At 33.8% G+C, this 14,757-nt stretch overlaps 1 protein-coding gene across 1 annotated transcript in view; it reads right to left on the reverse strand.

Moving 5' to 3' along the window:
* Window positions 1–7,058: 7,058 nt before the first annotated feature.
* The window catches only part of LOC117111552 (WD repeat-containing protein 61-like), an 11,593-nt gene continuing 3,894 nt past the window's right edge, over window positions 7,059–14,757 (reverse strand). Inside the window, 5 exon segments of the mRNA XM_033254488.1 lie at window positions 7,059–8,522; window positions 10,274–10,352; window positions 13,224–13,359; window positions 13,362–13,431; window positions 14,167–14,315. Of these exon segments, the coding sequence (XP_033110379.1) occupies window positions 8,433–8,522; window positions 10,274–10,352; window positions 13,224–13,359; window positions 13,362–13,431; window positions 14,167–14,315 (524 nt within the window). The 3' untranslated portion in view covers window positions 7,059–8,432.

Raw genomic sequence — 14,757 nt, forward strand, 5'->3', positions numbered from 1 at the left:
CGTTAAAGGATTCCCCATACAGTGGCGGATTCAAGGGGGAAATTTTCCATGGGGAGGACCCCCGGACCCCCTTTCATTTTGGGTATTTTTGGAAACGTTTTGAACCCCCCTCTTCCAAATCATGGATCCGCCCCTGAATCATGTACCACCTTTGTTTGCACTCAGAACACTTAATCTATGTTCCCCCTTTAGCTGATGTGAGGTAAGAGAGTTTATTTAAAAGATAAGTTACATTTAATAATTTAAATTGTTCGGATGAAATACATATTTTTTTTATGAAGTTCAATGCAAGTTTGTACCATACTGTGTGCCTTGTATATGTTCCATTATAGTGGAGGTTCTATCTCTTTTGAATTTCTTTTGAATATAAATTAAATACTGTACTTAATTGATTTATTATTGCCCACTTGAATTGTATAGCCCTAGGTGCTGCAGTGTTCTTTATGTAGAGCGCCATATATAAATGCTCGATGTGCTTATCCGGGTCCGATGGCACCTCCAATTTCAAGCAAGTTTTGCAGAGACTCTGGAGTTAGGTTGCATATGAGAATGAAGAAGATAATTCTGATAGCAACATTGATTTATTACTTTAAGTACTGCGACAATAACATTCAGAGGCGAATTTAGAATGTTTAGATAAAAAGTATTTATTAAAGTTTTCATAGGTTTGTTTTAACGCCAGTTTGTGTCACCTAACTATGTAACTTAATTCATTCTAATTAAAGAGAGAAACGGGTTGACCAATAACAGGACCTTAAAATGTTTGCTATAGATCGACTACAATGTACGTTAATATGTAATACATTTAAATCAATTTCATTTAAATCAATTTCAGTCTTAATGATGTGATTTTAAATAGCAGAAGCGGATTTAGGGTGGGGGAGGGGGTGGGGAGTGGTGAAAAAAAAAAGAAAAAAAGAAAAATTGATCACCCAAACGCATAAGGTTATTTTCGAGCGTCAGCAACTAAAGAACATAGGGCCTAGGCTATTTAATATTGTGATGTAGCTGGGCATGTATTTTATGGTGATAGATTAATTAAAAGAGGTTTAACATTGTTCTGTGTATATTATTTGAATTTCTTCAATTTCAAACGAACGGCCCCTGATTTTCCTGTAATTTTTGCAGTATTTCAAATGAATATGTACCCACATAACTGTCTTCTAATCGGATTAAAATCTGGCCGAATTTTGGCCGATATTGAAAAAAAGTTTGGCCGAATTTGGCCGTGAGATGGCGTGTGTTTGGCCGTGAAGCCTGTCGACTATCTGGCAACCCTGAGTAGGACCCGTTATTTTTGTCATTATTTTCATATCTACAGTAACGTAACACAGTCAATCACACCTTTAACCATGTTTTTAATATCAGAGAGTATCATGCAATCATCAGGAAATTATTTTGGAAGGCCACCATATTGGATTTCAAGATGGCTACCAATGAAAGTTCCTTTTTTAGTAATTGTATGAAAAAGTTTCTCAAACGTTTAGCCACTTACTATTTCGGTGTTGTATGTTATTATTAGATGTGATTGCAGACGTTGTCTCAACGTCACAGTACGTTGTTGGCCCGACGTCGGTAAACGTTTGAAATGGAGGTTGGTTAAAACCGTTGGCCCGACGTTGGTTAGAGGTTGTAAATATTAGGATGTAATAACAGACCTTGTCGCAACTTCAGAGTACTTTGTTGGCCCGACGTCGGTAAACGTTTGAAATAGACGTTGGCTACCACCGTTGGGCCGACGTTGGCCAGAGGTTGTAAATATTAAATGTGATTACAGACGTTGTCTCCACGTCACAGAACGCTGTTGGCCCGACGTCGGCAAACGTTTGAAATGGAGGTTGGTTACAACCGTTTTTCCGAAGTTGGTTAGAAGCGAAAACTATAACAAAGCAGAAGAAACCCATGTCTAAATTATACTTTATATAATTTAATAATAATAATAATAATAATAATAATAATAATAATAATAATAGTGTAGTTTTATATAACGCACATATCCATCTACTGTAAATGTAAGATGCTCAGGGCGCTTGATATGTGGACTAGGAACTCGATCAATATTTCTTTTTAATTAAAAAATTAATAACCTATTAAAAAAATGTGGGTAATCCTGATAAACGAATTATTAATGTACTTATCATACATTTATTAAGTTAGTCCATAAGACTTTCCGGAGATTCAAAAAGATTCAAAATAACTTTATTTGCAAACTTTAAGGAAAATTTGAAATGTACAGAAAGATTAATAGTAATATACAAAATATAAATATGAAACATTTAAAATTCTCGTTTTAAAGTCATCACAACATTAAAGTACAATTTTTTTTTTTTTTTTAAATAAGAAAACATTATAAATGACACAATTACAACAACCACAGCAACAACTACAGCTACAAAACAAGTAAAAGAAAAAGCAGGGTACCGTACCAAGAAAGGACATCAAAATTATGGAAATTAAAAATAAGTGTCAATCAATCTTAAGTGACCAATCACAGCATCGCTAAGAATACGCGCTGGTCGGTGGTATTCAGTTTTAGCTTGGCTAACAAAATGACCAATTAATTACAGGTTCAGAAATAGGCGTATGACCATGAAATATGTATGTGTAAAATGTAATATAATTTCAATAACCGTAAAAAATATATCAAGGCATTAATTGTAAATAAATACCGGTACTATACAAGATTCTTTGACATTGATCCACTACTAATACAGTACGATATTAATGACTCAGTACCAAAAATACAGATCATGTAGGCTTTATTTGAACTATTCCGGGGGTAAAAGTTTTGTGATCCTCTAAAGTAAATGAATAGAGTATAATGAAATCGAAATGAAACACTGCAAATATATCAACATTTAAACCACATTTACTATCATCAATGACGTGTTTGTTCGGAAGTTCCTCTAGCTGATGACTCATGACTTCTAACTTTTCGGAAATGAAATGTGTGACGTTGACAATGATAAATGTCGAATTGTCACAAACATATATGCATATTAATTATAAAAAGGCATGTAAGATAATAATAATAATAGTCATGTAAAAGTATTTTTATTGCTTAAAGATGAAGAAAGATATAGTTCACAGTAATCGACATTGTTTAATTTAATGTTAATTTTAAAAACATTGTTATCCTGAATTGTGACACCATTTTGTTACGATGCAACCTTCTATTGCATATTAAATATGATTGCTGGATATTTCAGTAATTGCCTGAAAGGGGTAGGCCTATATGCCTCTGACAGGCAACTGCCGCGGTCCGGGAAACACCGCGGCAGCACCGCCTCTCGCGCCCATGGGCCAGCAGTTCAGCTGCAGGCCCATGGGCTTGAGAGGCGGTGGCGGTATCGTCAGGACTACAAAACCTGATGAAAGGGGAGGTTTCCCCTTTTTCCATTTTTTTTTAAATTTGCCAATATTTAAAATAACTTTATTTATCAATGTAATAATCATATAGAGAAATTTGCATTGGTGTAATGCCGAACTAAATCAAATTACACCCACAAAAATATGCACACCTCAGTTACACAAAGAAGCTATAGCACCCGGTCAAAACAAATATATTTTGCTCTAATGTATGGGAGGACCCACACTGGAAGCAGGGGTAGATTTAGGGCTGCGGACCGGCCCCTATAGTATTATTATATTATCATTATTATTATTATTATTATATTATTTAGAGTGCTGAAGGCTATACTAGCTAGCTGTAAATTTTTCACGTCGCGGTGAGCGAGGTAGGATTCACTGCGTGTGGGGTGGTAATATCTCCTCATGCTGTAATAAATTATAATGAAGCTTACATCAAAATACAGTAAACAGGACAAATAAATAGGATCCAGCATAGGCCATATAATTATATACCATCAAAGGCTTATTTAATCGATTTTAGCCTAAAGTCGATTAAATAATTCCTTTGAAACCCCTAAATTGTCAAAATTTTGACAACTAATATGTAGAAAAAACATATAATTTTTTTTCTCCCCAACAAATTGTGCTTTTTATCCCCGACCTGGGGGCCAGCTCTCCCTTTTTCCCGTTCCTTTGTTTGAGCCACCTAGGTATGGGGGCGCCACCCCTGCTCTAAACTTACTATATAATATTCTCTATATTAAGTATTCATTTTTGAAAGAAAATATTATATTAGTCTAATGATTACATTACATTTTGGAAAAAAGTTAATAAGCCTAAATCGTTATTTTTTGGGTTAAATTATTAACTCTGAACTTTAGGGTCTGTCATTATTCATATACAAAAAATAATGGATCGTCAGGCATGGAACACGACACGGGCGGCTACATACACAGGTACAGACCTGCATGTATAATTCAAATTGAAACAAAGAAACAACGAAAGGAACTTATACCTGAACAAAGACATGGAGAGTTTCTGTAACTCCTTTTTTGGGTGCTCCCATCGTCATGAGGCTATGAGGCTTTTAGATAACCCCTTTTCAGTTGCAAATCCAATTGCATACAGTATTAATTTGTTATAAAAAATATAGGGTCTGTGATTTTTTGTTAGTCGACAGTGCTGACCTTGTATACAGGGTACGGTATTTCTAAACTTTACTTTTCGTCATTGATTAAATGAAAATATCATGATGCAATATGTAAGCGTTTCCTTTCTGCGGTGTGTCTGTTTATTTAAAACCAGCTCTTCATTGAGGCACGATAAAGGAAGAGACATTTATGTAAGCAGGCTTGTTTTTATCTTTGTTTTGATTGCCGTCGGAAGACGGCAACAAAATACGATAGGTTCAGTGAAGCCAGATTGCGCATGCGCTAGTAATGCCTTCAGACACTAATAAATAATTCATGATTTTTTGCTCAACTTACCTACGATAAAAAAATCCCTGCCTAATGGACACACTCCATCCCGGAATCGAAGTGGTGGCGCCCGTGGTGACGCCAGTGGGGGAGGGGAATTTTCCCCTTTGTCATGGAAAATAAAAAACTAATAAGTTGGCTATCCAAATAACGTTATTTTGACTTCCAATCCCTAATATTGCGGTCTAAAAAGCATATTTTCTACCATAATAAGCCATAAACTCTCCCAGTGGAGAGGTTTGGTCGGCCCTTTGGCTTGGACCCCACCAGCGTCGGACATGTCGGACCCCTTGTCGGCAAATTTCTAGCGCCAAAACCCTGCTCCATCGATGGAAGATAGGCAAGCACTGGTCAGTGGAAGTAGAAAAGGGACCTAAAATGACGACTTAAACAAAAAATAAAATAATAATAATAATAATAATAATAACAATAATAATAATAATAATAATAATAATAATGATAATGATAATAAAAATAATAATAATAATAATAATAATAATAATATTGAACGCACTCACCACAGAAAACACAAAATAAGTAGCTGCTAGTTGGCGTAAAGCGTGTGACGTCATTCAAAAACGGGTCATGAGACTTACATGACAAGAAAGCTCAAGTTATGAGCTAAACTTGACCATTCACCTTCAATGGTTGCCAAGTTATATTTTGAAGAAGAAGCAGGAAGTATATCAAAAAACACTCTAATTTTAACCTTTTTCCTATGCAAAAGCATAAGACGTTGTCAACTATAGAAAGAAAAATTATCACTCAATTTTGCATTAATTGTACGAATATTATATAAATGATTATAAAGCTTAAAATATCTTGTCATGATTTAATATTTCGAAATTAATTATGTCACCATCAGGAATGACGACATAATTGATGTCGAAATATTGAATCAATATTTCAACATTAATTATGTCATCATCAGATGACATGATTAATATCGAAATATTGAATCCTGACACGATGGCGTGCATTGATACGTATGTATTATACTATCTTATCTGAGATTATTCAGTGGAACTTTTCGTTCTTAAAATATCTAGTTTTATAATCCGATCACCCCAGAGATTGTCAAATGAAACCATTCAATTATATATAGTCGATTTTTAGGAGAAAAAAAATGAGTACTGTTTTAACTCATTTACTGTGAGCAGTGATTCGTTCAGTAAACAGATGACTAAAAGTTTTCATTATGATGTTAAATTGCAATTATAAATAAATTAACTAACAAAATCTTGAATTCTGTAGTTTTCAATATATTTATTCCACCTTTTTCCCTTTCTCTCTTTAAAAATTCTATCTATTCTCTACTTTTCCTTTCCTTTCATTTATATACAACATTGTCCTTTCTTTTGATCTATCCATTCCTTTTTAGCCTTCCTTTCGTTTCCTTCGCTCATTCTATCTATTCTTTACTTTTTCTTCTATCTTTCTTTCTTCATTCTTTCTCTTTCGCATTCCCTTATCAATCTTTTGGGGTTTTTTTTCATATTTTCATTTCAACCTTTTCTTCCATTTTTATATCTTCTTTTTTTTAATATTCCTTTTCAGCCTTTCATATTTTCTTTAATAAGAATGCATGTTATGACATACATCAGAATCCTATATGAAAGTATACACAAAACATAAATCCCCATGGTTAAGGGGAACATTTGACAAGATTGGTTTATACGAAACACATGTGGTCTATACCCCTGGGTTTTAATAAACAAATAATTAAATTATTTCAAATCAAATCATTTGATAAATCATTTTCCATTATAAATGAAGACAAAAACGCAATCTCCAATTAAAAAAAAAAATATATCAATTAGCCAAAGTAAAAAAAAACAAAAACAGAAGCTTGTAATTTTTAATGTATTTAGTCTTGAATTTCCTAATGCTTGGATATATTTTAATAATTATTAACTTCTAAATAGAAGTTGTTTTTGTATTAGTTTCAACTTTATCCAAACAGAAATTTCTTTACTTTGGGAGAAACGTTTTTTTGTCCTTGTTCTCAAAATGTCTATTTACTTTACGAAGTTCCATTCATTCACTTTTGCATAATCTTGCTAACAGAAAGACAGGACGAGAGACAGCGGTGAATGCATAACCTCCTTCGGTGGAGGTAACTGAAGCAGTCACTTCAGAGTGCATACATGCAAATGCAAATGTGCCAATCGACAGCTTCACAGTATATATGTGACAACATCCAAAGAAACACAGATCAAATCAATATACTGCAGTTTACACTCATTTACATTTTATTATAAAAACCCTAAAAAGAACAGAGGAATGGCATCACTGAATGTTGAGGACAATATTTTTCACATTACATTTTCAATTGAAAGCTGTATACCTACATTAATATTTGCATGACAGGTAGTAACTTTGGTAAGGATAAAAACCTCTCCTTATGATAATTACACAAGATTTTTTTTTTTTAATGTTTGTCCCTATTGGGTTTTCACACTTAGTATCCCAAAATTAAACCTAATCTGTGAAATAATTAAAGGTAAGCCAGTAAGTTTTAAGCTGTAATTTCTTTTCGAATCAATATACTTATTATAATTTAATACTCTACCTTCAACTGCTTAAAACCAACTTTGAACATGATGAGTATAAAAAAATCATATACTGTATGCCATTTTTGTAATAATTCTTAACATTTTGACCTTTGACCTCATTTTTTGAGGTAATGAATTGGTAATGAGGGTCCTTTTATATTATTTTCTTAGTTGTATTTTTCTGTGCATTTTGACACCAAAAATCAACCATATATCATATTTTAGTGTTTTAGGTTGGATTAATGACCTTTAAACCCCAAAAAGTAATTTCCCCACTCTCCTATCACCCTAACCTTGATTTGGTGTATCCTAGTATGTATTCCTACACAAATAAGTTGAAATCACAATCTTTGTAATATTTTAAAATGATATATGCCAATTTAGTGACTAAAAACTATCATTTTTGACATTTTGAACTTTGACCTAAATTTTCAAAGTCAAAGATTGATTATGAGGGCTTTCAATATCTTTTTTGCTATATATTTCTGTGCATTTTGCCACCAAGATTAAACATATACCATAGAGTGTTCCGGAGATACACCTTTTAGTATTTTAGATTAGGGTCGATGACCTTTAACCCCTCATAAAAATTCCCCCACACCTTAACCCATCTAATTCTTTTTTGGTGTATCCTGGTATATATCCTTACACAAATCAGTTGAAATCTGCTTCTTTCTAATTTTTTCACAGATTGGCCCTAATTTTGGAATACTAACTTATACAGTTCAGATTCTCCACCAACTGAGCTTTAAGGCCCAGTCGTATACACCCCCATATCTTGTATTAAGATAAGTTTTATTGTCAAAGTATTATATTAAACACAATAATAATTAATCACTTGGTATACTGTACCAGTATTGTCTGGTATTGAAAAATTGTTTTAGAAAAAACGTATTGTGCTATCAATATTTCAGAGCTTTGTGATTTAGTCATTTCCCATATACAGTACTTAAATATACAAAGTAAGCAATTAAATTATCAAATTTTTTTTTTTCCACTCAACACAGTTGGCCTATTGTAATGTAATTGAATACTGTAGCAAAAGTTGTTATATCGGGCACTCATACACATGAACTGCTTTGTCATCTGATACTGAAACTATTTTTGAACCATTTCCATTGTACTTTGCTTGCCACACCTGAAAGAGAAAAAAGTGATTATTCTTAAGGCCTACTCAGACTGCGTCGGCCGACGCAGCCCAACCCGATTTATCGTCGGGGACAGACTTAAGCCATCGTGAGAAATATTAAACATGTTTAATATTCTACGACGCGACTGCCCCCGACACAAACCATCGCGTCTGCGTTTAACTCACGCAGACCCGACGGGACAACAGATCGAGCTGCGTCGTACGACACTGTCTGAGTTGGCCTTTACATATTTCTATCTCTAACCATATCATCAACTTGTTAAATAGAGTGCAAGATTCAAGATAAACCTTATTGTCAATAAATGTGTACATTCGATATTAGTTCCACGTTTCAATATAGAATATGCCAGATAAAAAGAAGAAAGAACAGTACTGTACAAAGTGATAATACCGATTGTAGCTCCCATCGGCGACAGAAATGTGACATACGTCAGCAATTCGCCACCAAGTTGGCACCTATTGCAGGGTTCCAGCTGCTGAAGCAGAGGGCGTGTTTGTACGCACCAATCAAGTGACGCGCACACAGACCAAAATGGTGACCAGAACACAATCAGAACCCAAACCGATGCAGGTGACGGTCCATCACAGATGGGAGCCACAACCGATATTCAACAATCTTAACTATAAAATATATTAATTTTAACGCAGTTGAGAGTATTTATATTTTTATTATTATTATTATCATTATTATGAGCATTACCATCACAGTATAACATATTTGTGTCTCAGAAAAATACTTTTATGATACGGATGTTTTAATTCCCCTTCACTGTTGGTGGCGAACACTTTTAAAAAAGCATTTTAATGCAACATTGTTTTCTTTTGTTTTATTATAGAAGAGATGATACTTTAACAAATCTGATGGCTGCCAGGCCGACCTAACACGAACCGACAGTGCAGCAGCGTGGTCTACCACGCTAGAGCCTATCTGAATTTACCTTCGATAAAAACCAAATTATTTTAATCGCTGGCATTCTTACATTTAACAAAATATTATTTTAACTCTTATTCAAACATCTGTATGTTTTATAGACCTTTCTATTGGGTTCTTTCTAGTTGTGAGATCGCCAAATGGTGTTGTTTATATGCATTTCGCGATCATATCTAGCATTCACGATGTCAATAAGTTGCTGACCTGAATACTCTCATTAGTCATCGTAAACATGTGCCCTCAATCCAACGACACTTACGTTGGTAGTTCGTTGTTCTGGTTAGGTTTATTATACCAGAAATGGAAGAAAAGATCAAAATGCTAATAAATAAATACAACAAACTTGATTTTTTAAACAAAAATACATATTATCACTTGGACTATTTTTACAGTAAAAACTGGTCAATGATGACGTCATTAGGGGCAAAAGACCATTCGTAAAATCGACTATTCGTAAAATGGACGTTTTACTGTGTATATATATATATGTATATATATATATGTGTATATACATATATATATATATATATACATACACAACAGGTAGTTCATTGATAGGTTATGTTGCAATATAAGTGGAATTACAATAGAAATAAGCTGAACAATCATACCATTTGGTATCACAGAGCTTATATGTGCCCAGGGCACTTACTGAAAAACTGCTTTTAGGGTGGATGCTTACTGTAGATTGGATACTGGAGTGTACACAGTGAAAAATGTGCCAAAATTGTATTTTACAAGTATTCTGGAGCATTTAGCATTAGTTTATAGTCAACAGAAATCATTAAAATATAAATTTGAAACCTGCCTGGTCATAGTGGTCTTGGAATGTTGCTACACACTGCTTTGTAGAAGTATCCCAAACTTTTACTGTCTTATCTGACGAACTAAATGGAAATAAAATATTATTACATACCATTGTGAAAAAAAACCCCCTCTGTTCATTTGAATTGCTCATTTGGCATACCAGTTTCGCGTTACATGGCTGAGCGGTAAGGTAGGGGCGCCGTTAGCTACAGCCTTAACATCAGTGCTGGTTTCAGCCGCTCCTCGCCCGGGGTGCGTTTGGTAGAACCAAGTATTCACAGATATGGACTTAAAATAGAGGGCCAGTGTGCCAGTGTATACATCTGACTCGTGTGTACATTAAAGAACCCATTGCATCTTTCGGAAGAATACGGAGTTACCCCGATGTCATAGTTCATTTCAGCACCTGTCGTTGTGGAATGATGTGAACATGTACATGTAGCTACCATGAAGCGCCTCTTTATGGCTGATAGGTAGTCACAGACTACGCCCATAGGCAATTCAGCATAATGACGCGCAAAGTTATGGGTTATTCTCCTACCTTTACCTTTAGTATTTACATATATACTGTCAGCTTTCAGTGCAATTCAAGTGTTAAAGGGGAAGTGAAGAAGAAACATTTTTATTAATTACAACATGTCGGTAGGTATTAAAGTCTTAAAGCTTGATAGGAAAAAATGATTGTTGCAACTTGGGTCCAAAATCGAAAGTGGTGATATTTACTCAAATTTAACAGTGTAGTAGAATCTACAATGACTATTAGATATTCTTACATCAAATAAACAAATCTATTCTTTGGAATGTTTTTCATTTCACCAAAATCAATAATTTTTCTATAAAATGGAAGTTGGACATAATTTTCATTTTGGTAGATTAAACATAGATCAGGTTAGATAATTAATTTGAGGACATGAACACTAATGAGTTTTATGAAACTGACTTCCAAGCAAGTTGAAAAGTAGATTTTAAAAACAAAATGTACATAGTGGTTTATTTTTATGCTGTAATTAGCAAGACATTAATTACCAATTATCAAATTAGCAAAAACAAATGAATAAAATAAATTGCTAGTTTTTATGTCATTGCCCTCATCAAATCTTGGAGCTTAAAAAATATTTTTAAATCCTGGATATGACACTAACACTTCTTTTTTTATTTGGCCCAATGCTAAACACCTCAAAGCTGATCTTTTCTAGGCTTTGAAGGTGTAATTTGTACAAAGATTCAGCATAAATGAAAATATACTAGATACAAAAGACGAAAAAATCACATGGGCTTCTTTTCAAGACGGGCTTCTTTTCGAGACTACTTTTGCAAAGTAAAGGGGGCAACTTTTCCAAATAAATGCTGTAAAATTTGTGAATTTGTACTGTAAAACAATAAATAAGTCCACTGTAACATCAATCAGTATCATGGAGTATATTTAACAGGCATTAAATCACCTAAACTACTGTATAAACCAAGCTTGTATTTAATTGGTGATCCGCTTCTCAAGCTGATCACCTCTTGTCATTGTCAGGATCATCTATTTTTAAAAATTCTTCTTTCTTTCTCCCATTTTCTGTTTGCACGATATCTCAAAATTGCTGCGAGCTACGCACATGGCAGCTTCAACAAACAATTGGCTTGGCACGGAATGGTCAGAATAAGCTGCTCAATGTGCAGTCATGTGTGACGTCATCTAAGCGCAATTTTGCGTGTTTTACATTATCGATCATATCATCGTAACCAAATGTCATTTCTAAATCATATTTACTGGGCATAAACTTTAGTTCAAGGTTGAATATCACGTACCAAAATATTTCGCATGCACCTCATAACGCGAACGCATGTGTGGGTTAAATTTTTTAAATGCTCAAAATCACTTTTTGACTAAATTAGAGCACCTTTTAGGCCATTCTGAGAACTTCAAAATTTTACACTATGCGCACGCATTTTTATGCACGCAACACGTACAGAAGCTCGAATTTACGTTTTTTTTTTACATATTTGGGTTCCTGACATTGTTTTCACAAATTTCCATTCTTTTCAGTCATCTTATGGCCAATAGAATAAAATCAGGCCTATTTTAAACAGTTAGCTCCTTAGGATGAAAGATGACCACCAATTTTTATTACATATTCTGAAAGCACATGAGTTATAAATATGATTTTATAGATCATAATGGCTGATCGGACATTGTGACGTTATCATATTGCCATCTGAATTTTAAAAAACTGAATTTATCTATGACATAATTTTTTAAAATACACAATTGAGCATATCTCGCTTATCCTTGGTCGATCGTCTGCCAACTTTGAGTATGTTATAGCTGAGACAATTCCCTTTCATATATGACTTCTCTTTATGATAAATATTGATAATAAATCTCTCACCAACAGACCTTTGTCAATGAGAGTCGATACATGTATATCTCATATAAGGAGTCAACATTATGTGCCATTACCATGCGCGCGTGCATCTTGACGTGTGCGTACGCATTAGAAAATCTTTTAAAAATGCTCGAAATTACTGTTTTTTCAAAAACTGAATTAGCATATACTTTAGGCCATTTTGAGCATTTAACAATTTTTCATTCCGCGCGCGCTTCCTGAGGGTCAAAGTGCGGTGGATCACCGCAGTGACGAGTTCAAATCTAGTTTTCTGAAATTCATGTACAGTGTATGTGACTGTAATATCTTGAAAAGAAGCCTATGCTATCTTTTCGAGGCTAATTTTGCAAACTAAAAAGTGGGGGGGGGGCTTCAATTCGAGATGGGCTTCATCTCGAGATTAAGCCCAGAAGGCTTCATTATTTCATACAGAAGATTAGCATACAAAATGTACATAAAAGAACTAAATCATAGAAGCATCTCAAGAGTTAAAGAATATAAATGTTTGGTAACTACCAATTCTAAATATATAAACTAATTAGCAAGACATTACAATTTAAATATTAATAATAAACTAACCTGGATACAAAATGTGTATTATCAGGACAAAAATTCACGCTCAGAACCCAGGAACTATGGCCGGATAATGTGCCTGTGAGATTCGCATGTTGACTGCAATTAAGTGAAATTGGCAATAATATTAGAGGTAGGGTACAGTAATATTTATACTAAAAACATTAATGATGCCATCAATAGCTCCACTTGCTAAGTATTTTCCATCAGGACTCTGAAAAAAAAAAAGTGTTTCAAGGTTTACATTAGTAGCATAAGCGCAGATCCATCAATATGTAGGTGTACAGTTTACATCATATAGTGATCATTTGTGGAGTCGAGTGGAATCACACCAAAGTACATTATTAATTAGCATCACTAACAATCACATTATATATTAAAGTGATGCAAACCATTTCAGCTTCGGCTGCCGTTTTGTAATTGTTTTTTATATGTTTATACCTGAATAAATAAATTAAAAAAAACAAAAACATTATTGTTATTTTATAACCCTTATTTTCTATGACCAAAGTATTGTTTTTTTCTTAATAAAATTCATGTTTAAAAGTTAACAAAATACAGAACCTTTTTTCCACAAAACAGATATGAGATGCAGACAGTTACCATGCCCATGCTTTCATCGAAAAATAAAAGCAAAACAGCCTAAAACATACTTGACCATGCTCCAATAAGTTGTATCCAAACAATATTATACATTTAATTTTTGTTGTGCCCCATTGATAATGTATTATACCATGAATATTACGTAGTGTAATATGAAGGTTATATAGTCATATTCATAAATTTCTATAGAGTACAACTGAAGATTAATTGATTATTTGATATTATGCCATGTACAATCACAGGATTAGTAACTGAAACTTAAGCAATTAATGTATGATTTTTTGAGAGCAATTATTAAATCAGAAAAAAATTAAGTAAAATTTTAAATATCACACCATATACTTACATATGCGACACTGAGTGTAAATTTGCCTCTGGTATCCAATGACGACTCCTTCTTTCCACTTTCAACACTAAATAAATTAATCTTGCCTGTATGGCTCCCAGTTGCCAAGTAACGGCCATCAGGAGAGAAGGATAATGTCCATGCATCAACTTTAAAAAAAAAACCAGATCAAAGTGCAAAGTAACTGATCTTGAACTCAGGCTTACTTTACTTCATCCTCAAATTCATTGCTTGCAATATACATCAAAAGTTAAAACAGTTAAAATAGTAAAAATTTGAAATAAGAAAGCTGTCAATTCATCTGTCACAACATCATTATAGAGTCTACCGACTGCATACACCTAAGCTAATTCCTCCCTGCGTATACCCAGTACTACCAAGACTTAACAGTCTAATATTCTTCAAGTTCAAGTTGCATACAAAAGTCTCTTAAAGATGTGAGGGTGACAAAACAGAAGATGGTTCAAAAAACATAACAAAACACAATTAGCTCGATGTTCCGCACACTATTGCAGACTTTTGTCTTGTCATCTTCACATGAGTGCATAAGCCCCTTTTTTTTCAGGATCTGTGCTCCGGCAAATGACTGGA

Source organism: Anneissia japonica, unplaced genomic scaffold (assembly GCF_011630105.1).
Source record: "Anneissia japonica isolate Jap-2015-1 unplaced genomic scaffold, ASM1163010v1 scaffold287897_len220637_cov155, whole genome shotgun sequence".
Taxonomy (NCBI): Eukaryota; Metazoa; Echinodermata; class Crinoidea; order Comatulida; family Comatulidae; genus Anneissia; species Anneissia japonica.